At 50.4% G+C, this 22,858-nt stretch overlaps 1 protein-coding gene across 1 annotated transcript in view; it reads left to right on the top strand.

Annotated features, from left to right (window-relative positions):
- Nucleotides 1-54: 54 nt before the first annotated feature.
- Nucleotides 55-22,858, top strand: part of Duox1 (dual oxidase 1) — a 34,742-nt gene continuing 11,938 nt past the window's right edge. Inside the window, exons 1-22 of the mRNA XM_087911250.1 lie at nt 55-160; nt 2,293-2,401; nt 4,742-4,825; nt 5,216-5,380; nt 6,203-6,390; nt 6,551-6,752; nt 6,913-7,079; nt 7,467-7,527; nt 7,634-7,730; nt 9,577-9,664; nt 10,414-10,516; nt 10,780-10,952; nt 12,612-12,787; nt 13,037-13,155; nt 13,804-13,941; nt 14,620-14,733; nt 15,454-15,653; nt 16,198-16,383; nt 19,676-19,901; nt 20,067-20,160; nt 20,419-20,594; nt 22,737-22,806. Of these exons, the coding sequence (XP_087767376.1) occupies nt 2,344-2,401; nt 4,742-4,825; nt 5,216-5,380; nt 6,203-6,390; nt 6,551-6,752; nt 6,913-7,079; nt 7,467-7,527; nt 7,634-7,730; nt 9,577-9,664; nt 10,414-10,516; nt 10,780-10,952; nt 12,612-12,787; nt 13,037-13,155; nt 13,804-13,941; nt 14,620-14,733; nt 15,454-15,653; nt 16,198-16,383; nt 19,676-19,901; nt 20,067-20,160; nt 20,419-20,594; nt 22,737-22,806 (2,885 nt within the window). The 5' untranslated portion in view covers nt 55-160; nt 2,293-2,343. The remainder of the gene's footprint in view (nt 161-2,292; nt 2,402-4,741; nt 4,826-5,215; nt 5,381-6,202; nt 6,391-6,550; nt 6,753-6,912; nt 7,080-7,466; nt 7,528-7,633; nt 7,731-9,576; nt 9,665-10,413; nt 10,517-10,779; nt 10,953-12,611; nt 12,788-13,036; nt 13,156-13,803; nt 13,942-14,619; nt 14,734-15,453; nt 15,654-16,197; nt 16,384-19,675; nt 19,902-20,066; nt 20,161-20,418; nt 20,595-22,736; nt 22,807-22,858) is intronic.

The raw sequence follows: 22,858 nt of genomic DNA, 5'->3' as shown, positions 1-22,858 counted from the left end.
GCCCCGCCCCAGCGCCAGGACTCGCTACCCGTTCTTCAGCCCCGAGCCCCGCCCGCCCCGGCTCAGAGTTGGAGAGGCCGCCAGAACCGAGCGGGCTACCGCGAACCCGGAGCCAGGCCGGAGCCAATCACAGTCCCAGACTGGGGGACCAGAGGCTAAGGTCAGATTCAAGAGCGTTTCTCCTGACCCGCGGGAATGGGGGCTCCAAGGGCGGGGACGGAGGGGAAAGGAACACCGGTCGGTCGGTGGCCCTCCTCCGCAGAACGGGAATCGGGAATCGGAGCCTCGTGTACCTCCAATCCTTCCCCGAGGCTGAAAGGGATCTCGCTAAGGCTTGAGCTCAGCACGCTGAGGTTTTGAAAAAAACAGGGTCATCTGGTCCTGAGCATGTTGAATGACCTAGTTTGTTTGGGACTAAAGGGTTTCTTGGCGCCATCACGTCATGCCAAGGAGGGACTTTGGGGTCTTCAGTATACAGGCGTTACTTCCTGCTCTTCATCTTCCAGGTTGGAATAGGCCTTAACTCATCTTTCTCTCACTCCCACCCCGGGGCCAATAGAATCACCATTCTAAGACTGTGGTCTGGAAACACAGCCATGTGGACAAGAATGAGGCAGGCTGGTACTCTCCCAGATTCTGCCACTGCCTGGAGCGCCATCGCCCTGGAGTTGTGCCTTCATTTCCAAGATTGTTTGGGAAGTTACCACGCCCAAGTGTCTTGTGTAAATTGCGAAGGGTTACCTACCCACAGAGAGGTTTTCGGCGTGGCCACTCTTCCTTTCTAGTTTGTCCCCACAGTCTGGCCTGAAATCCGAGCTTGACTGCTCTATCTACTACATTAGAAAGGGAAAGCAGTCGGACTATTTGGATTAGGGAAACAACCACGGCCTGTCACTCCACCACATCCAGTTCAAGGCTTCATCTATCCAGAGTCCAGCTCTTTGAACATTACCGAAGGCCATACCCTGAAGAATCTCTAGGATAGAGGGGATGCTGAGTTGGGGGCAGGCAGGATCTAGGTTTCTTCACTTGTTTGGTAGGAGATGGAGAGGGGACAAGGCCACTCTCAGGCTTCTCTCCTTTGACTGGAGAGCCTGTTCAGGAATTCTGGCTGAAGATGGGGCCTTCCCTGAGCACAGGACTTTCACCCCCGCCCCCTCCAATCTTCAGGTTGTCCTTAGGACATCTTCAGTGAAATTTCACCAGAGGAGTCCTGGCTTGAGTCTCCTGCTGCCTCTGTTTCCCTGTTGGCCGGTGGAGGGAAAGCAGGCCTGACACATAAGCAATGATGTGGCGCTTCCCTCGAGTCTGCTCACAGGAGCCACGCTCCAGCCTCTGTGGCGTTTGTTTCAAACAATAGTTTGAAGTCAGCTTCATCACCACATCGGATGCTGGCTGCCGAGCAGGGAGACAAGCAGCTCAGGCACATTCCTGGCCAGGACGGTGCAATCAGATGAACGTTTTGCTTCAGATCCCACAGAGGGTGAGCAGCAGACCTGAGATCTCAGCTGGGTCTCTCTGCTCCCTCCTCCCAAGTGGAGCAGACTGTGTGGGCAGCTGGACCAAAGCAAGGGTTTTTCAACTACTTTGAAACTAAAGGTCACAGGAGCAAGGTTGGCTTTGCTTTGTTTATCACATAAGTCTCCAGAGCATAGGCCAGTTCTGTGCACAGCGTGTGCTCATCAGTCAGCTGTTGAATGAATGAGAGGCTTCAGAGAGAGTGAGGCGCTTACTTTTTGCTGACCAAGCCTCCTGGGCCCAACTCCCCAGCCTGGATTCTTTTATTATTATTATTATTGATTTTATTGAGCTCTGCATTTTCCTCTGCTCCCCTCCCTGCCTCTCCCCTCACCTTTAACCCTCTCCCATGGTGCCCATGCTCCCACTTTACTCAGGAGATCTTGTCTTTTTCTACTTCCCATGTAGATTAGCTCCATGTATGTCTCTTGTAGGGTTTTTAGGATTTTTAGGCTGATTTTCTTTGCTTTATGTCTAAAAGCCACTTATGAGTGAGTACATATATTTGTCTTTCTGGGTCTGGGTTACCATGCTCAGTATGGTGTTTTCTAGCTCCATCCATTTGTCTGCAAATTTCAGGATGTCGTTATTTTTTTCTGCTGTGTAGTACTCCATTGTGTAAATGTACCACATTTTCCTTATCCTTTCTTTGGTTGAGGGCATTTAGGTTGTTTCCAGGTTCTTCCTGGCCTGGATTCTTAGAGGCCTTGCAGAAGCCTTATCCTGACTCTCACGAAGGCCTTGAGCACATTCTTCCATCCTCTGTTTTTCTAGGTCTCTATTTTGAAGAATTCCAACACTTAATCCCTCACTACCATTTTCATCATGGGATTCCTCCTAGCTCTGGCCTGGATCCTCCTGGTTGGGACATCAGCCTGTTTGGGTGAGTACAGACTGGGGAAGAAGTGTGCTTACGAGCAGAGGAACCAATGTCTTCTGTCTTCTACAGAGATGTGGCCTATCATCTCTACAACCTTAATCTCAAGAAGATACAATACACTGTACATGACAGGTTCTTATTTCTAGCTGTTGAATAAATGGGGAGATGATAGAATAGAAATAATTTCTTCCAGTATGAGACCCTTTCTCTCTCCACTGTCTTCTATCCTTTTAGATAAGGTAAGTTCTCCTGACTTGGCATAGGAAAGACTGTGTAGACACATAAGACAATAAAGCATCTTAGGGTAAAACTGAACCCAAGGCTATAGAGAAGTCACCAGTGTTTTTAAAAATAAAATGCTCTTAGGCAGAGAATATAACTCAGTGGTAGAGCTTTTGCCCAGAATATATAAGATCCCAGGTTTCATCCCCAGTGCTGGAAAAAAGTGCAAAATAGGGGCTGGAGAGATGGCTTAGAGGTGAAGAGCACTGACTGCTCTTCCAGAGGACCCGAGTTCAATTCCCAGCACCGACATGGCAGCTCACAACTGTCTGAAGATCCAGTTCCAGGGGATCTGACACCTTCACACCAATGCACATAAGATAAAGTTAAATAAATGATAAAAAAATGTTTAAAACTTTTTTTAAAGCACAAAATAATAGCATCAGAACACAATATGGCCCACAGCAATTCCAGCTTTGGAAGTTTGAGAACTTTAGAATTAGTGGCTGTTCCCTATAATCCAGAGCTCTGAAGAGGGAACTGGACCCACAATGGTGGAAGGTAGGTGTGGTGGCACCTGGCAGCTATCCCAGCACTTTGGAGATAGAGGCACCAGGATCGAAACAAGCAAGCAAGAGCAAATCTCAAAGGTGTTTTGCATTTGGGGGATGATACATAAAGATGAATCTTATGAAATGGACCCTCCTGACTGGCAGTGGCAAGACAGTGATCAGGACCCTGCATTCTCCCTTGCCAAAGCTGCTCATGTTTGAGTTCTTTCCCATACTCTCCGTTCTTTGAGACTTCATTTTCTCTCCCAGCTATTGCCTCTTACCCCTATGATATACTCTCCCCGAGAGACTCCTTCCTTGGCCTACCACCATTGCATCTTATTCTAGAGGTCTTGTGTGAGTGACTGTCCTGCTGCCCTAGGTCTTTAGCCAGGTTAATATTAGAACTTTAGTTGTTTTCCTTCCTGACCCCTCTCCAGTGAGTGTGCCTGTATGTGCACCTGTGTGTGCATGCAGCATCCACAGCATGGAGATCTTATGCTTGGTCTAAGGACAATCAGAGGTATTGATCATTGTTAGAATCCTTTCTTCTGTTCTCTCGGGCGAGCAAAGAAGTTTTCTAACCTTTCTTGGAGATGGGGAGGGTTTGGCTAGTCACCTGACCTACTGACCAAGAAGATTCTAGACCCTCCCTTTTTGTCCTGCTTCCTCAGTTTTTCCCCCACCCCATCAGCCAAATGCTCCCTCCTGGACTGTAGGTTATTACAGTAGCATTATAAACAGGAATTCGTCCTGGAGTAGAGACTCAGCAGTTAAGAACATTGGCTGCTCTTCCAAGGACCTGGATTCAGTTTCCAACATGGCAGCTCACAACTGTCAATAATGCTTATTCGAGGGGGGTCAGTTGCCCTCTCCTGGCCTCTGTGGTCATCAGGCACGTGTGTAGTATGCAGACATTCGTGCAGGCAAAACACCCAGACACACAATAAATAAATTAAAAGAAGAAGAAAAGGAGAAAGAGGGATGAAATGAGGGACAAGATGTTCCAAAGGAGGATGGGGCAAGGTCATTCACAGGATCAGTCCTCGGTCTCACCCAAGAAACTGGGAAAAAGACCAGAGTAGCAGTAAGTAACACACCCTGCCTTGGGGCTCTGCTCAGTGAGAAAGAGCCAAGTCCCTCTTCACACTGCTCCTGCCCAGTGACGGGTCACAGAATGACTTGTCCTTCCCAGTTACAGGGTGTGGCTGGCTCTTGTTCCCAACTGGATCTGAGGGTTAGAGATGATTTTGTCCTGCTGTGTCTCCCAAGGACTTGCCATAGCAGGAGTCCAAGCTTGTGTGTCCCTTCCGATTGCTTTGCGCTGCTCCGAGGCCATCGTTAGCAGGCGCTGCATGGTCATGCACCGTTTTCCACTTTAGGAAGCAAGTCTTCCTCACTGGGTGGCATAAAGAGTAGACAGCACTTTGTCCTGGCTTCTCCCTCTGGGCCGTACTTCCTCCTCCTGCTTTTCCAAGAATCAGAATCACAGGCCCTGTTCCCTCGTGGCCTGCTTGGTCCCCTCTGCCTGCACCTGCCCAGCAGCCTCTTTCCCTTTATTTTCACGCAGGAGCTCAGAACTCCATTTCTTGGGAGGTACAGCGCTTTGATGGATGGTATAACAACCTTATGGAGCACAGATGGGGCACCAAAGGTAGGTGAGGGCAAAGTTAGTCCGGGCATCAAGGTGGTACCCTCCGGTGGAGACTGAGAGTTGGCAAGTATCACAAAAGGCTATCACAACTATCATCAGAGGCTGCCAATATCTAAGGCTTCAGGATTCAAGGTGTGGAGGGAAGCCTGCGCATAGAGGTCAAGAATGCTCCCTGGAGTGGAGAGATGGCTCAGTGATTAAGAGCACTAACTGCCACTCTTACAGAAGACCTGGGCTCAGTTCCCAGCACCTATGTCCAGCATCTCATAATCACCTGTAACTCCAGGTCTAGGGGTTCTGCCTCTACAGGTACTTGCACCCACAGACAGACAAACAGGCAGACAGACACACGCACCAAATCCATCCTTGTCTTTACCTCTCCTGTGCCAGGCTCTCGGCTACAGCGCCTTGTTCCAGCCAGCTATGCCGATGGTGTGTACCAGCCCTTGAGAGAACCCTACCTGCCTAACCCCCGAGACCTTAGCAACACGGCCATGAGAGGTCCTGCAGGGCAGCCCTCGCGGCGGAACCGTACAGTCCTGGGTGTCTTCTTCGGTGAGAACATCAGCCTCGGGAGGAGTAGAGTCAGTGGGTGTCAACTGAACACCTCAGTGCCTAAGGAACGGGGGGGGGGGGATGAGAAAAGATACGATGGAGAATCAAAGGTGAGCGTGAGAGATGGAAGAGGGAGCCATGAAATCATGAAATAGGGTAAGGGCAAAAGCAGAAGAAGGGAGGACCCACACTGAAGTGAAGCCTGGCAGGGCATGAATCTTCTTTGTGCTGGAGAGGACATGGAGGAAAACAGAGGGGCATCTCTCTGTTTGGGGTAAGGGCTGGTGTCCAGTGATAGACTCTCCCCGGAACCCTGCTGCCTCAGTGGCTGCTAGGATAGGTTGAGAGAAGGGTTCTGACCTCAGCACAGAGGGCTATATGGGGGTGTTGGGGTGTCACAAGCTCAGTAACAGTGGGTTAATGGCTGGTCCTGCAGCAATGATGGCTTCCGCTGGCCATGCTAGGTGCCCTTGCTGACTCCCATGTGACTTCCTGCTTGGCTGCAGGCCTTTTGGGAGGCTCCAAGCTACGTGTTGGAGCTGGTGCTGCCAACCCTGCCCACTGAGGCATCATCACCGAACACCTCCCAGTTACCAAGGAGAAGGCCAAACTGACAATGACAACATCTTAGAGCAGGTGTAGGCACAGGCAGGCCAGGAGAAAGAGTTGGGAGGGGAGGTGGAGGTCAGGGCTTGGACTTGCCCATAATAGGAGATGACTATTCTGAAGCTTCGAGAAGGGGGGAAAGCCTCCACACCTGAGACAAGGAAGAGTATGGCCTTTGGCTAGCCTGGCAATCCTTCCTGCATTATGTATGGGCAGGCTACCACGTGCTCTCGGACCTGGTGAGTGTGGAAACTCCAGGCTGCCCTGCAGAGTTCCTCAACATTTACATCCCGCGTGGGGACCCCGTGTTCGACCCCGACAAGCGAGGGGACGTGGTGTTGCCCTTTCAAAGGAGCCGCTGGGACCGCAAGACTGGACAGAGCCCCAGCAATCCCCGGGACCTGGTGAGCCAGGCAGCCAGGCAGGAGGGCAGGCAGGCGGGAAAGGAGACTGAGATTAGACCCGCTGGAGACCTGGGGTCTGGCTAGGAAAGCTGGGCAGGGTGAGGCTCTTTCCCATGTGTAGGCACCTGACCCCACACACCTCACCGATGTGTCCCCACAGACCAACCAGGTGACCGGCTGGCTGGATGGCAGTGCCATCTACGGCTCCTCTCACTCCTGGAGCGACACGCTGAGGAGCTTCTCAGGGGGACAGCTGGCATCGGGGGCCGATCCTGCGTTCCCTCGGAAATCCCAGGACCCTCTGCTCATGTGGATGGCACCGGACCCTGCCAGGGAGCAGGGAAGGCCGGAGGAGATGTATGGTGAGACCGAGGGGTCCTGGCAGAAGGAGCAGGGTTGGAGGCATCAGGCTGATGGGGTTGGGACTGGGCTGGAGGGGTCTGCCTGTAGGTCTGGGCTCCCCTGGCTCATGATGCCTCCCATTGCCTTCCTCCACCCCCTTCTGTCTCCACATGGATGCAGCCTTTGGGGCCCAGCGCGGGAACAGAGAGCCCTTCCTGCAGGCGCTGGGCCTGCTGTGGTTTCGCTACCACAACCTTTGTGCCAGTAGGTTGGCACGGGAGCACCCACACTGGGGGGATGAGGAGCTGTTCCAGCATGCGCGCAAGAGGGTCATTGCTACCTACCAGGTGAGTGGTGCCGCCTGACCCGTGCCCACCTGCGTAGAGGATCCAGGAAGATCCAGCTCCCCCAGGAAAGCGTCCCCAGCCTTGGTCAACGCCCCTTCCCATGATGCCTCTTTCCAAGATGGTCCATCTTCCTGGAGATCCGGGAAAACTACTGTGCATGATAGAGAGGCAAAACTCTGTTTATGCCAGATAATTTTGGGTTTGATCTTTACTTAACATTCCCTGCTCAGTAAATTTTGAAGAACCTGATTCTTGGTGCTCTTGTTTTTAAATCTTTTCTCCCATCATTGGCTTTGCTGGGTCCTTGTGTCTACACGTAAGCATTCCTGGGCTCAGTACCCTGCCTGGCCCAGCCCTACACATTTTTTTATACCTCTTTATCCTCAGAGCATTGTGATGTATGAGTGGCTGCCCAGCTTCCTGAAGCAAACTCCCCCAGAGTATGCAGGTGAGGGGATGGGGAGGAGGGCCGAGCGATTGCTCAGTATCCTTTAAAGAAAGGGTGGTAGTGAGTATTTAAGGTCTTAATGTGTACAGTTCTCCTCCTACCTCAGGATACCATCCATTTCTGGACCCCAGCATCTCCCCGGAGTTTGTGGTGGCCTCTGAGCAGTTCTTCTCCACCATGGTGCCCCCCGGGGTCTACATGAGGTAGGAGACGGGGCTCACATATTTGTGTCTTGGAGCAGGACAGGGTTCTATCAGTTTGAAGAAGTTTCTAGAGAGAATGTTGAGAATGGAGGAAGGAGATTTGAACAGCCCGTTGTGCATGGTGTGGACTCTCTGTAGCCCACAATCATGTGTTTTGTTTTTATGTGTTTGGTCGCTGGTTTGTCAAGACAGGACTGTGTAGCCCTGGCTGGCCTGGAACTTGCCAAGATCATCCTGCCTCTGCCTCCTAGACTCGGTTACAGAAGTACACACTTGATTGATCAAGAGAGAAGCTTACATCCTTTAGAAATGCATACGTATAATTGGTTGCAGTGGCTCGGTCTCTAAAGTAGTCTCTCCTGCTTGGGAGGCTGATATGGGAGAGTTGCTTGAGCTCAGTAGGCCAGTGTAGGCCCAATGGGAAAACTTCATTGAGAGAGAGAGAGAGGGGGGGGGAGAGAGATGCATCCCTATAGTCTCTTTTCCCAGCACTCAAGATAAGGTCAAGAGGAGCAGGAGCTCAGGGTTGTCCTTTCCCGTACAGAGAATTCAAGGCCAGCCTGGGTTACTCGAGACCTTCTCTAAAAAAGAATATATACATCCATATAAATAAAACTATGTATAGATGATATGTATATAATAAAAGTGTATACATGTAGTAGGCATATAGTCAGTCCTTACAATGTTAGGTTCCCTATCTACTCAATCAACCTCAGATTTTAAGTATCTGGAAAAGTTCCTTCTGTGCTGAAAATGTAGACACTTTAGGGCCACTCTTCTTGACAGGATAAAATCGAGTGACTATTTAGACAGCATCTGTGTTATATTAAGTATTATAAAAATGTAGGGACTGGGGAAATATCTCTGTTGGTGAAGGTACTTGCTACTCAAGCACAAGGCCCGTAGTTCAAGAGTTCAATCTCTAACATCCTGTAAACAGACAGATGTGGTAGTTCAAGCTTGTGATTCCCATGCTGAGAGCGCAGACACAGGCAGACCTTTTGAGATGGCTGATTTGCCAGCCCAGCCTAACTTCAGGTCCCAGGTCCCACTGAGTGACCCTCAAAAGAACAAGGTGAACAGCTTCCAAGGGCTGACACCCAAGAACTTTGGGCTCCTCATACATGTGTACAAACATACATGCACACTCACACATGCACCCGCATCCAAACATACATGAATATGTCTGTGCAAAACATAGATACAAAGATTCAGAGATTACTTAAACTGTATGGGTTGCTGTGCATAGATTATAGGCAACAGATTATTATGCCATTTTACATAAAGGATGTATGCATCAGTGGATTTGCTATTTTTTTTAATTATTTATTTATTTATTTATCATGTATACAATATTCTGTCTGTGTGTCTGCCTGCAGGCCAGAAGAGGGCATCAGATCTTATTTCAGATGGTTGTGAGCCACCATGTGGTTGCTGGGAATTGAACTCAGGACCTTTGGAAGAGCAGGCAGTGCTCTTAACCGCTGAGCCATCTCTCCAGCCCTGGATTTGCTATTTTTGAGGGTCCTAGAACTAACATTCAGCGGCTACCAAAGGACTCCTAACTGTGTGTACATGGTTGCTGTCTCTGTATGTGTTCTTATCCACATGGAAAAGGTGCGGATAAAATATATTTATGGCCAAATTTTCAGACATTTGGTCAGATGGGAGACAGGACTTTCCAAAAGTCAGATAGTTCAGTAACTACTAAGGTCAGATGCCTTGATTACACAGTAAATAGGAAAGGCTATGGCCTGGGACCCCTGGCTAAGTCTCAGAGACCAAAGCTGATGTCTGACATTAGGACCCTGTGGTTCAGTAACCATTCTTGCTCTTCGTATTTTAGGGATGCCAGTTGCCACTTCCAGAGGATCACCAATAATGCAAGTTTCTCTGGAGCCCTCCGGGTCTGTAACAGCTACTGGAGTCAAGAGGTTAGGGTTGGAGACATATATTGGATTAATATATGTATGTGCTGTGTGTGTGTGTGTGTGTGTGTGTGTGTGTGTGTGTGTGTTGTATGTGCATGGATCTGAGTATGTGAAGAAGGTAGATAATGGGACTGCAGTAGGCAGCTTGGATGGGCTAGAGTGAAGGGGACAGCTTGGGTACCTGGTCAAAATCAGTCCCCTATCCTCACCCAAGGGCTAGATATGAGAGACAGGAGGGGAGGGGACACTATGTGCTCGGTGCAGTTCCACATTCACTGCTCCTCCTAGGTATCTCCTCTCCCTTGACAGCTTTGGGTCCCTGGAGGTTTTGGAGCACCCAGCAATGCTATCCCTCCTAGGCAATTGCTTGAGCATGGAGTATATATACCACTAATCCCGGGCTCTCCTCTAGTAAAAGGAGAACAGCAAGTTCAGACAGGTCCTATGACTCCTCCATGATCATATAACTTGCTAATGAGAGAGCAAAAATGAGCGTCTAGTGACCTTGCCCATCATATTGTCAAATCTAGGACAGAATAAAAATTTAAAGATCCTCTGTGGTCCAAGACATCGGCTTTGGGTGAGAATATCATTTTCCCTGAGTGAAGAATTGACCCGAAGTTGAGGAATGCCCACCAGGAGCAAAAGACATGACTGAGTGGGCTCAAGGAGTTGGCAGATGCGGCAGAGGGCACTAGGCTGCCTGACCTCTGGCTCCATTATCCATGTCCCTCTTTTCCTCACTCCTTAAGCACCCGAACCTACGAAGTGCGAAAGATGTGGACGCATTGCTGCTGGGCATGGTTTCCCAGATCGCCGAGAGAGAGGACCATGTAGTGGTTGAGGATGTGCGAGGTGAGCCCAAGGCTGTCCCTGCAGGCTGTGAACCTCTGACTCCTGGGAGGAGATCCAGCTGGATCTGCAGAGCCAGGAAGGGGGGAATTCTCAGGGCTGAGGACTGTATGTCATCCTTTGCTGGGAAAATTTCTGATCCACTGACCGTGACCCCATTCCTTCTCCACGGCTCAAATGTTCTTGGCATTGGTCGGAGCGGTCTGGGCTGGAGGCTGCATTGATGGCCCTTGACCTCCTCCAACGCTTTAGTCTTCCTTTTTCAGATTTCTGGCCAGGTCCACTGAAGTTTTCCCGTACAGACTACGTGGCCAGCAGCCTGCAGCGGGGTCGGGATCTAGGCCTGCCTTCTTACACCAAAGCCAGAGCAGCACTGGGTCTGCCTCCCATTTCCCACTGGCAAGACATCAACCCTTCACTCTCGAGGAGCAATGGCACTGTGAGGAAGGGTTAGGGCCCAGAGGGCTGAGTGGGAGGGCCTGAGTACACCATTCCCAAACAGGGAAGATGGATAATAAAACATGGTTACCAGAGACAAGCACTTGACAGGGGACAAAACTCATGAAGGTCACTTTTCCCAATCTTGTACACCAAGTTAAGAGGTTCCAAGTCTAGCAGGATTAGACTTTTGACTTTGAAGGCCAAGGTCCAGCAAATGTGTATTGACTGTCTATTGCATGCAATGCATTTACTTGGTAGACATTGATTTTGTTGCTCTTGATAGCCCTAGAGTGGTATTGCAGGCCCTTGACTTAGGAACAAACTATGTTTCTATGTATTGATATTCCCGCTGCCTTCAGCCTAAGTTAGCTTTTACACTCTGAGCTATCACCTGTGGGCAAATGGCATTGCCTACTCATCGATAGACTAACTTTGCCCTACCGTCTTGGCTCAGTCACCTAGGCATAGAGGTGTTTCCACAATTGTGTGCCTAGCGCATTGTGCTTTGCCCTTACTGTAGAGTTACTGGGAAGAATCAAAAGGCTTATTATAGGAAAGTGCTATGTCCAGCATGGTGTCTCTTGCCTATAATACTAGGATTTGGAAGACAAAGGTAGGAGGTTCAGGAGTTCAAAGCCAGCAAGTTCCAGGCTGGCCAAAGCTACAGGAGACCCTGTCTCAGGAAATGCTCTCTTCACTTCTCCCCAAAAGTAATGTGTGCAGTGGTCTCACAGACATTTTTAAAACACTTTTTATAAAGATAGGAATCGTGAGACAAGTCAATTTAACAAGTCATTGGCTTCAGCTAGGTGTCATTGGAACGAGTCTGGCCAGGTACTTAGAACACCGGTAAAGAACAGGAGCCACTAGGATGGCTTTGTTGGTCAAGGCACTTGCTGTCGAGCCTGACAACCCGAGTTTGATTCTCCAGGGTCCTCGTGGTGGAAGGAGAAGGCCAGTTCCTGAAAGCTGTCCTCTGGGGTTCGCATACACATCACCGTGCGCTCACACACAGCTTACACACAAAAATTAAACGCAATAGAAAATAAAATGAAGTTAAACACAGGGTAGAAAGTTCTGGCACTGGGTGAGGTGGCACAAACCTACATCCCAGCATGAGGGAGGCAGATGCAGGAATATCTCAGTTCCAGGCGAGCCTGGCACACACAGCGAGACTCTGTTTCAAAACAAGCAGCGTGCATGGTGATCCCCCTACCTCAGTCTCTCGGTGCTGCGATTACGAGGTGTGAGCCATTGGGACCACGGATTGCTAGGGATTTAGGTTTTTAAAGTTTTTTCTAACTCTAAGGATAGAAGCCTTTTAGAGTATCATTTAGCCATTCAGCCTCTCACACACTGATTTGCTTCTCAGGTCTATACCTTCTCTATGTAGTCGACTGGCTGTTGCTTTTATTCAACGTCCACAGAACAGGATGTTGAATGTGTGGAAAGATTCCTATATGTGCTCTAACTTATGTAAAGCACTCAGAGCAAAGCCTGGGGTGTAATACTGCAATTCCTAGAGATAGGTGTGTCTCTAGGAGTGAGATATTGTCCAGGTCATTTATTATTATTATCACGCCTGTGGCTAATCCCTGGGAGCTGTCTCTTTGCCCAAGGCTGGTTGCTGGGTCCTCTCAATCGTCCTGTGTTCCAGGTGCTGGAAGCCACAGCTGCCCTATACAATCAGGACCTGTCTCGGCTGGAGCTGCTCCCAGGAGGGCTTCTGGAGAGCCATGGGGACCCTGGGCCTCTTTTCAGCACCATTGTCCTCGACCAATTTGTCAGACTTCGGGATGGTGATCGCTATTGGTTTGAGAACAGCAGGAATGGGTAATGCTTGCCAGGGACATGTCTCAATTTACTGAGGCCTGGACCACAGCCCTCTGCTTGACCCTACAACGGGCCTCAATTCCAGCCCCTCTGGATCTCTCGAGTGAGGATTTGTCTCTGACAGCTCCCTAGGCTGGTAGACTCTCACAAACAGCTGTGGACCAGAGACGATTTGCCCATGGGATACCAGAGTGTGGGGTCCTAAGTCTCTCCCTAACCATGATAGCTCTCCACCTCTCCTATGCCCAGACTGTTCTCTAAGGAAGAAATTGCAGAGATCAGAAACACTTCCCTCAGGGACATTCTAGTGGCTGTCACCAATGTGGACCCCAGAGCCCTGCAGCCTAATGTCTTCTTTTGGCTTGCAGGTAAGAGACCTAGAGATGGCTAGAGGGGTGGGTTCAGAGTCTTGTCCTTCCTCAACCATAGGCTTGGTTTGATGAGGCTGGATGAACACTCCAAGTGTGGTGTGACCGAGGGTTCTGCCCGGTGAAGTTTGGTTTGGGGTACCAGGGCTGCCACATACAGCTACCCCTTGCACAAGACCAGGAGGTGATAAACTGGGGGAGGTGATAAACTCCCTCAAAGACCTGGGAAGGACTCTTACATTCAGATGGGACAGGATGGGGGCTGTAAGTGGTATTAGGAGGGTCAAATGAAGGCGAGGTTATTATACTCCATACTCCATAGCAGTGGTGAAGGAAGCACGCTCTCTGTCTCTCTCTGTCTCTCTGTCTCTGTCTCTGTCTCTTTCTCTCTCTCTCTCTCTCTGCGTGTGTGTGTGTGTGTGTGTGTGTGTGTGTGTGTGTGTGTGTGTGTGTTTTGAAGTTCATGCTGGGACCTGCTTGCTACTCACATAGGCAAATGCCATGGTCTTGCTACAATGGCAGGGATAAACAGCCCCTTCCTCTCTAGTTCCCAGAGTACCCTATTTTCTTCTGTTCTCACCCTCCTCAGTGGGCTTGTGCCAGATGGTGGAGCTGTACCCAATATTCTGACCTCCTCTGCCTCCCCAGGAGACCCCTGTCCACAGCCAAGTCAGCTCAGCACCAAGGACCTGCCAGCTTGTGTCCCCCTCTTCATTCGAGACTATTTCAAGGGCAGCGGGTTTGGCTTCGGACTCACCATTGGGACCCTTTGCTGCTTCCCCTTAGGTAGGAGAGTAATGGGTAGGCAAGATGGTGCTACTGAAAGGTGCAATCTAGGGATGAGTTGGGCTTGTTTTATGCATGACAGCAGATAGTACAGAGTAACTGTCCCTCTGGGTGGTGAGAAAAACGCAAGCAGAAGAAAAGGTGGCTTGCTGCAGAAAAGTGAGCTCCAAGGAGACTTGCCTCCTTAATCTCCTGAGATGCCCCCAGGCCTAGCTTGGTCAAGAGTCTGTAAGAGCCCAGGTCCACACCTGTTGGTAAGAGCCTGTGCCCAGAGAGCTGTCAGAGACAAATCCTCACTTGAGAAGCAGAGCTGGGGTAGACACGGTTTCTGGAACAGGAACATGATAAGGCTCTGTGTGGGTGGCCCAGCAGCCTGGTATGATATGTCTAGCTTGTGGTTTGAGGAATCCAAGTGTGGACTTAGTCCCTGGCTGGGAAGGGATCTGAGTAATGGAACTGTTGGTGACAAGACAGATATTTTAGACACTATCCAGAGCTCCCCATGGGATGCAAAGTAGCTCCTTCCATGGGGCCTCCACAGTTAGAAAGCTGTGCAGCAGGAGCGTCAGAAGGGAGGACTAGCGGGCACTCATCCTAAGGAAAGGAGGTGAGAAGGGAGCGACCTCTATCTCCTTCCACCCTCACTTCCTGAAATACCCTCCCCCACTCTCATGCCAGTCAGCCTGCTCAGTGCCTGGATTGTTGCCCGGCTTCGGATGAGGAATTTCAAGAGGCTCCAGAGACAGGACCGCCAGAGCATCATGTCTGAGAAGCTTGTAGGGGGAGTAGAAGGTAGGCCTGGGGGTAGCTGGGGCGGTGATAGGAAGGATATGGCTTAGGACTCTGGTCCCTACCCCCATAACCAGAAGCCTGTACAAAAGGATTCTCGTTTATAGGGCTGTCAGGAAAGCATGGGCAGGTGGAGGAGAGGCACAGTTGGCATTAGACCTGCAGTTTTCCAAGTTTCAAAGCTCCTCCCAGTGATCCTAAAGAAATGGAATGTGATAGAGTAGTGGAAGAGTCATGCGATCCTGCCTTCATTTCAAAGGGTTATGAATCACAAGTCCCGGATGGTTTTGCGGCATCTTACTCTGGAATCGCAGGCAACGGGAGTAATTAATGAAGGTCTGAAGTCAAGCAAGGATTGGAATCTTGATTCACCACTGCAGACTGGCTGGAGGACTTTAGGCAGATTTTGGTTTAAATCTCTAAACTTGTTTCTTCTTATCTGTAAAATGGGGAATCCTAACGGTGCGGTGCCTGTACCTTAGGCTGTGAAGAAATGCAATAACTAATGCAAAGCATTACGGGGAGCATCCAGCAAACATTCAGGAAACAGCGGTCCTTCTCCTCGTGGATTAGAGGAACAGCAGGACTGTTGAGACGAGAATGACCCTTGGGGCTTAGGAAGGGGCCGAGTTGTTGCTGAGACCCTGTACTGGCCCCCTCTCTCTCTTCCGGTGTGATGCATTCTACACCCTAGCTGACCCAGCCCCATCTCTTGTTTTCCAGCCTCGGAGTGGCAGGGCCGCAAGGAGCCCTGTAGGCCGGTGCTTGTACACTTGCAACCTGGACAAATCCGAGTAGTAGACGGCAGGCTCACCGTGCTCCGTACCATCCAGCTGCGGCCTCCGCAGCAGGTCAACCTCGTTCTGTCCAGCAACCGCGGACGCCGCGCCCTGCTGCTCAAGATCCCCAAGGAGTATGACCTGGTATGGCCCTGCTGGCCCCCATCACAGATGAGGTAGTTATGTGGAAGGGAAGGAACGCTGAGCTACGAGGTAGGGTTTCTGGTCGCTAGTCCTCAGATGTAGCTCCTGATAGAGAGATGAACTTGAGAGTGTCTGTCTTGTTCTAGACCATGCTGGCTGATAGTTTCCCCGTACTCTGGCAGCCACTGGCGGCTTCCTTCTCTATGAAGGATGTTCTTATATGTCCTAGGTAGTTAGGAGTTCCTAGAAGAAGCTGGGTCCTCTTCCCTATTTCCTCATTTCAGTTTAGGGGATTTCCAGGCACTTGGAGGGGTGTTAAACAGGAGGCCGATTGTGGGTCCACTCCACCCTCTGCTCCCCTCCCCACCTCTGGCTTTTCTCCAATATGGAGTAAACGCTCACCTGAGCTCCTGTCCTCTTCTGTAAATGGAAGGACAGTATCTCTTTTGCAAGGCCACACCAATGACCCCTGGTGCCACCCAAGCAAAACACGTTTCTTTGAGAGGCTCTGACATGTTTGCTTCTGCTCCTGTTGCCTTTGCAGGTGCTGCTGCTTAACACGGAGGAAGAGCGGCAGGCGCTGGTAGAAAACATCAGGGGGGCCCTGAAGGAGAGTGAGCTGAGCTTCCAGGAGTGGGAACAGCGGGAGCAGGAGCTGATGAGGGCGGCAGTGACCAGGGAACAACGGAGTCACCTCCTGGAGACGTTTTTCAGGCACCTTTTCTCCCAGGTGTGTACGTGGGATCAGATCTGGTGTGTGTGTGTGTGTGTGTGTGTGTGTGTACAGCATCCTTACCTGTTTGAGGCCATGGGGGTGATCATTCAAAACTCAAGGTTTGAATTCTTAGCTAAGCTTGTCATGATTTAGGTCAAGTCACCAGACTTTTATGTTACTAGAGTCCCAGGCCAGAGACCAGATCTGGAGGAGTGGGGATAGGGGCATGTCCCAACTAATTAGGTCCAGCTGCTTGCCTCACAAACCAAAGTGAAGGTGGCTCATCAGGGAAGGAGTCTGTCAACAAAGTCATGTTGGGAAGACAGAGCTGGAATATCACAACGCTGTCTTTGGGGGTATTGACCTGCACTTCCAGATTATAGACAGAAAAGGCAGAAGAGGGAGCCCAGAGGCATGCATAGCCAGTCAGCCCTAGTCACACCATGGTCTGAGGCATGCATGGTCAGTCAGCCCTAGTCACACCGTGGTCTGAGGCATGCATAGCCAGTCAGCCCTAGTCACACTGTGGTCTGAGGCATCCATGGTCAGTCAGCCCTTGTCACACCGTGGTCTGAGGCATGCATGGCCAGTCAGCCCTAGTCACACCGTAGTCTGAGGCATGAATAGCCAGTCAGCCCTTGTCACACCATGGTCTGGCAAATTAGTATCTTAGTTTCAGTTCTACGAATTGGCTCCAGAGAACATTCTAGTTCCTGTAAGATGATTTTTTTTTTCCTTCGGTGGGCAGCCTCAGCTCCCATCATGGAGTTCCTGCTTCTGTTTAGGGAAGTATCTGCCTGCAGGCTCTGCTGCCCTGAAGAGCAAGGTGACTGCAGGTTTATGGCAGTTAAGACAGAGTTCAGCTCCTTTTCGGAGGTCTGGAACAGGGCGTAAAATCTGGTAGCAAAGCTCCTTTGTTACCCTCATCTTATGTCCCAGCCTTGAAAAGAGATAAGATAGATGAGGTGAATTTAGGGTTGATCACCCCGATACCTTCAGGAGATTTTCTGGTGGGTTTTGTTTGTTTGTTTGTTTGATTGATTGATTTCTAGCTTTGGAGTCTGTCCTGGAACTAGCTCTTGTAGACCAGGCTGGTCTCGAACTCACAGAGATCCTCCTGCCTCTGCCTCCCAAGTGCTAGATTAAAGGTGTGCGCCACCACAGCCCCGCACTATTTTTGCTTTTTTAAGAAAGGGTTTATTTTAATTATGCCCATGAGGACGGGGCAGCACAAATGAGTGTGGCTGCTCACAGGGCAGAGGCACCGTATCCCCCTGGAACTCGAATGGCAGGTAAATGATTGTGAACCTCTTGAGAAGTCTAATGTTGGTGCTGGGAACTGAACTCGGGTTCCCTCGGAAAGCAGTATGTGCTCTTAACTCGCGAGCCTTCTCTGCAGCCCAAGCAGGAAATGGAAGCCCAAAGGAGATACACAAAATAAAGGCACAGATGCCAAGATTTATTCTGCTTTGAGGAGTCTGTAGGACCACGCTCTTCTGAAAAAGCACTCTCTGCGTTCTTTTCACACTTCCTGCGGAGATGTCCCTACCCATCTCAGTCCTGTCTCCTGGGAGACAGTGTGCAGGAATGAAGCAGAGCAAGCCAGTCCTGTGCCCCGCTGAAAGCCAGAGTTCTTTAATTTTTCGGGGAGTGCACCATGGATCTACCATATGGACTTCCGAGAACTACTGAGAAGATGTGGGAAAATTAGATAGGAGGGAAAAATCCCAAGATGGATGCCCATATCTGGCACAAACTTAAAGATAACCTGGATAGAATGCTGGAGTGGAGATAGGAGGTTTAATGTAGAAAGCATGGTGGTACGCACTTGTAATCAGGAGGATTGGGAGTTCAAATCCAGCCTGGACTACTGTCTCAGAACCAACAGTGTTTGTGGACATAGTTCACTGGTAAAGTGCTTTCTGGGATGTGTAAAACCCTGGGTTCTGGCCCCAGCATGGGGCTCAGGGTAGGCATAAATACAGCATGCGTCCCAAGAAAGCTAATCGTTCTGTTGGGCCAGTGATGATGTTCTCACAAAAGATTGGGAAGGGATGAAGACTGTAAAGGTGATCCAGGGAACACGTGATCTAATACGTTAGTGAAGAAAAGCTGTCAATCTGGCGTAAGATCTTGATGGAGGTTAAGATTGGCAAGGACACAAAGGAAAGGTTTGGCCCAGGAGAAGGGAGTGGGTAGAACCGAGCAGAGGAGCCCTGTAGAAGGGAAAAAATTATGTCTGGGAAGGAGTAAGCTGCCTAGCTGGGAGAGATTCGCATGGGAGAATATAATTTAACGGGCATGTGTACATGGACTCTGGACCAGGATTAATGCTCCAACTGTTGAGTGTGCATAAGAACCAGGGAACCCTAAGCTGCTGGGATGTGTGGCTCCTGCTAGGGCACCCGTGGGATCCAGGCACCTACACTGAGTCCAGATGTCATCAGGGTGAAGGGAAGACCTTGTTCTGGAAGCTTCCCGGACTGTTAGGTTTCCCCCTAGCTGCCCTGTACTTTCAAGCCCTGCCCGACAGAGACGCTCTTGCTGATGTCACCATAACCTATGAAATAAATAGAGCAGGTGAGGAAAGGAAACCCAGACAACTGAAGGGAACCGCCCCAGGGCACGCAGCACCCAGATGGCAGGGTTGGGACATGAACCCAGGTCTCTCACCTCCAGCCCCAGGCTCTTTCCACTAAAGCACCTTGTTTGAAGCTGTAGTGTTTGCCTCATGAAAACACAGCCAGGCTGTGTTGACAGGCAGGAAAAACAGGTATTATGGCCTTGGCCTACCTGCTTCCCTCACCGTCTGTTCTCTTGCTGGGTAAGATAGAGATGGCCCACAATAAGAATTCTCCTCTGCCAACCCCTTTAGATGCAAGACAGACATAAAGGATAAACATAGTCTCAGGAACCCCAAAGGGAGGAGGACTTCGGCTTGGCTTGGGAAGACCTGGGGGAGGATACTGTTGGCAAGCAAGGCCTGTCTTCGATTGTGTCTACTTTCTCTCTGACTCTTCTAACCCCCGTGTCTCTGATCACAGAGGTTAGATCACAACATTGTGCTCACGTCACAGCGTATCTGGAACCTATCGGTTGTAACTTCAAATGCCCAGCTTGGGTCAAATGTGCACACTTGGTTCAGTCAGCTAAGTCAAAGGGCCAGGCCTCTGTAGCCTAGCTGTATGTAACTCACAGACCTGGACTGCTCATGGGGGGAGGGATGCTGGACAGATGCCTCAGAAAGTGGTCCCACCAACCTGCAAGTGAAGGATGCCCCCCAACCCCTATGTCTGCCTAAATGCAGGTGCTGGACATCAATCAGGCAGATGCAGGGACTCTGCCTCTGGACTCGTCAGTGAAAGTGCGCGAGGCCCTGACCTGTGAGCTGAGCAGGGCTGAATTTGCAGAGTCTCTGGGCCTGAAGCCCCAGGACATGTTTGTGGAGTCCATGTTTTCTCTGGCCGACAAGGACGGCAATGGCTACCTCTCCTTCCGGGAGTTCCTGGACATCCTGGTAGTCTTCATGAAAGGTGAGAAGGGGAAAATAATGTTCAAACAGGGACGGGACAGTGACGCTGCAGTGTGGCTAAACTATAGGAAACAGAGAGCCCCTAGTCCACGTCAGATGCCTGGGAGTCTAGTAAGGGTTCTGGAGGTTGGGTTGGGCTCTCCTCACAGACCCCTTCTTCTTTCAGGCTCCCCCGAGGAGAAGTCTCGCCTTATGTTCCGAATGTATGACTTTGATGGGAATGGTCTCATTTCCAAGGATGAGTTCATTAGGATGCTAAGGTTGGTCCTCTCGAACAGCAAGGAGAGTTAAGTCAGGACAGGGATTTCCAGGAAGAGGAGGGTTCATCAAAGGAATAGTTATAAAGGAGAAGCAGGGGGCCTCCTCCTTATCTTTGTAACCAGAGCCTTCCAGAACTACTAGGGAACTTGGGATTCAGCAACCTGGGACCCTAATACAGCCTCCCTCTCCCCAACGACCTGGTGGAATGGTCAGCGAACCTTTGTATCTGGGCTTGGTGCGCCCGCTCCCAACCCTAGGTCCTTCATCGAGATCTCCAACAACTGCCTGTCCAAGGCTCAGCTGACTGAGGTGGTGGAGTCCATGTTCCGGGAGTCGGGCTTCCAGGACAAGGAGGAGTTGACCTGGGAGGATTTCCACTTCATGCTGCGGGACCATGACAGCGATCTCCGATTCACACAGCTCTGTGTCAAAGGTGGGGCTGCTTGGCTGGCTGACTTGTGTCAGGAGGCGTAAGGCCTACATACTTTTAGGAGCCCACAGAAATGCTTTATATAAGAACCAGAAGAAAAGAGTCAGTATAATAATGAATGCATAATATAGCCAACCTGGATGATGCTCATGTGATTATCAAATAGCATTGCTAATTTATTTTTATTTGTATGGAGAAAAGGGCCCAAGAAGATAGAAGTGCCTTGGGCCCATGAATGTAGCCTGGCTGCTGCAGTAGGGTGAGAGGTGGGAGACTTTTTTTGTTTGAGATAAGAGTCTTGCTCTGTGTGTGACTGGGTGACCTGGAACTTGCTATGCACACCAGACTGGCTTTGAACTTCTGGTAGTCCTTCTGCCTCTACCTCCCAAGTGCTGGGAAAACAGATGTTTGCTACTACACTCAATTTTCAGTAAGGGATGTTGACTACAGCCCTGCTTCTGCTAGATCCTTGCCAAAGCCACCCCACCCCTGCACCTCTAAGCTTAGTGCCTAGAGCAAGGAGGAAACAGTGTCTCTTTGTTCCAGCTCTACTTAGGCCAGGGTACATTCTCAGTGACTAGGTTGTATGGTTCTGGACACAGGGTGGGGTGTATTTGGGGTTTTATCCCCTAACTCCCGCCCTATCTCCTGGCTAAGTGCTCAGTAAATGTTTGCTGAGTACATCAAGGTCCAACGACATTGTCTGTTCCCTACCTCCTGCCTTACCTGCGTCTGACTCAAGTGGGTGGGGGTCAGGGTCAGAGTGAGGGATGGGACAGGTTGCAAGCAGTGGGTCTGTGTGTGGCCTGCTCTGAGCTGTCACAACATCTTCGTAGCTTGAAATCCTCCTTGGAACATGTTGAGACCAAACCCAGTCCTTCCCGGGATTCTGAGAACAGTGGGGGCTAGCAGCATTGCTGAGAGATGGAAGCGAGTTGGGCAAGATGCGGATAAACTTCTGCACAAGGCCTCCTCCGGCCTGAGGGCAAGGGGAGCTGGTGAAAAGCAAAGCTGAGTCTGTAGCTTTCTTCTTTTCCTAGGAAGTCAAGCAATGGGTACTTGGGCCCGAGGGCAGAGGCGAGCCAGGCTACACAGTCCTGGGGATACCGGGCCTGGTGTGACTGGGCAGGGAACTGAGTGAACCTGTGGGGCGTCTTGTTTTCCTTTCAGTCATCGCTGCGTGTTGCTCTTTCCTCCTGAGCTTATTTGAAAAGGTTTCACACGACAGAAAAGGGCACATGGGCTTTACAAATAGCCTTTCTCTTTCACCAAGACTGGGTCTTTCTGGATTCCTACCTCACTGCATTGCTGTTTGCCGAACAACTGGAGAGTCCAGATATCGGCCCTTGGTGTTAGACGCTTGAATTTGGGGCTGGAGAGATGGCTCAGTGGTGAAGAGCACCTGCTGCTCTTGTAGAGGTTCACGTTCAGTTCCCAGCATCCACATGGCAGCTCACAACCACTTGGAACCAAGTTGCAGGGGATTGGGTGTCCTCTCCAGCCTCCTTGGGCATCAGGCATACATGTGATGCACAGTGATCTACGGATACGAACACTCATAAATTTAAAATAACTCTTTAAGCACTTGAGTTTTATGTGGATAAGTTCACCATGAGCCAAGACATCTTCGGGGTTGGTTTAGAACTGAGAAGCACCCTGGAGGCTCCAAGTCTCCTGTAAGAACTTGGATTTGCCAGGCAGTGAAAACGCCTTTAATCCCTGCACTCAAGAGGCAGAGGCAGGTGAATCTCTGTGAGTTCTAGGCCAGCCTGGACTACAAAGAGAGCTCCAGGACAACCAGGGCTACACAGAGAAACCTTGTCTCAACCCCCAACCCCCTCCAGAAAGAACTTGGATTTGCAGCTCAACCTTGCTTTGTTCTCAGTGTGCAGCCCTGACAGGAAAATGAGATAAAGTTTCTAGATAGCCTTGGAGTGACTTCCCTTATAGCTACACTGATCAATAGATAGGTGGGTCCGGTTCTCACTGGACTGGGTCAAGAACTGAGCCTGGGGTCCTCAGAGGCAAGTTCTCCTCTGGATGGAGACTTTCCACAGGTTTGAACTTAGGAAAGAGAGGGACCCTGTGCTTGAGCTAGGCTCAGGTGGGCTCTGCGCTGTCCCCTCACCAAGTTCTCCGTCACAGGGGTGGAAGTGCCTGAAGTCATCAAGAACCTCTGCCGTCGAGCCTCCTACATCAGCCAGGAGAAGATCTGGTGAGCTGCCGTCTGGGTATATGGGATAGCTGTCATTTTGTCCCTAGGATAG

Source organism: Myodes glareolus, chromosome 10, assembly GCF_982192425.1.
Source record: "Myodes glareolus chromosome 10, mMyoGla1.1, whole genome shotgun sequence".
Taxonomy (NCBI): Eukaryota; Metazoa; Chordata; class Mammalia; order Rodentia; family Cricetidae; genus Myodes; species Myodes glareolus.
This window is presented reverse-complemented; position numbering and strand designations above follow the sequence as displayed.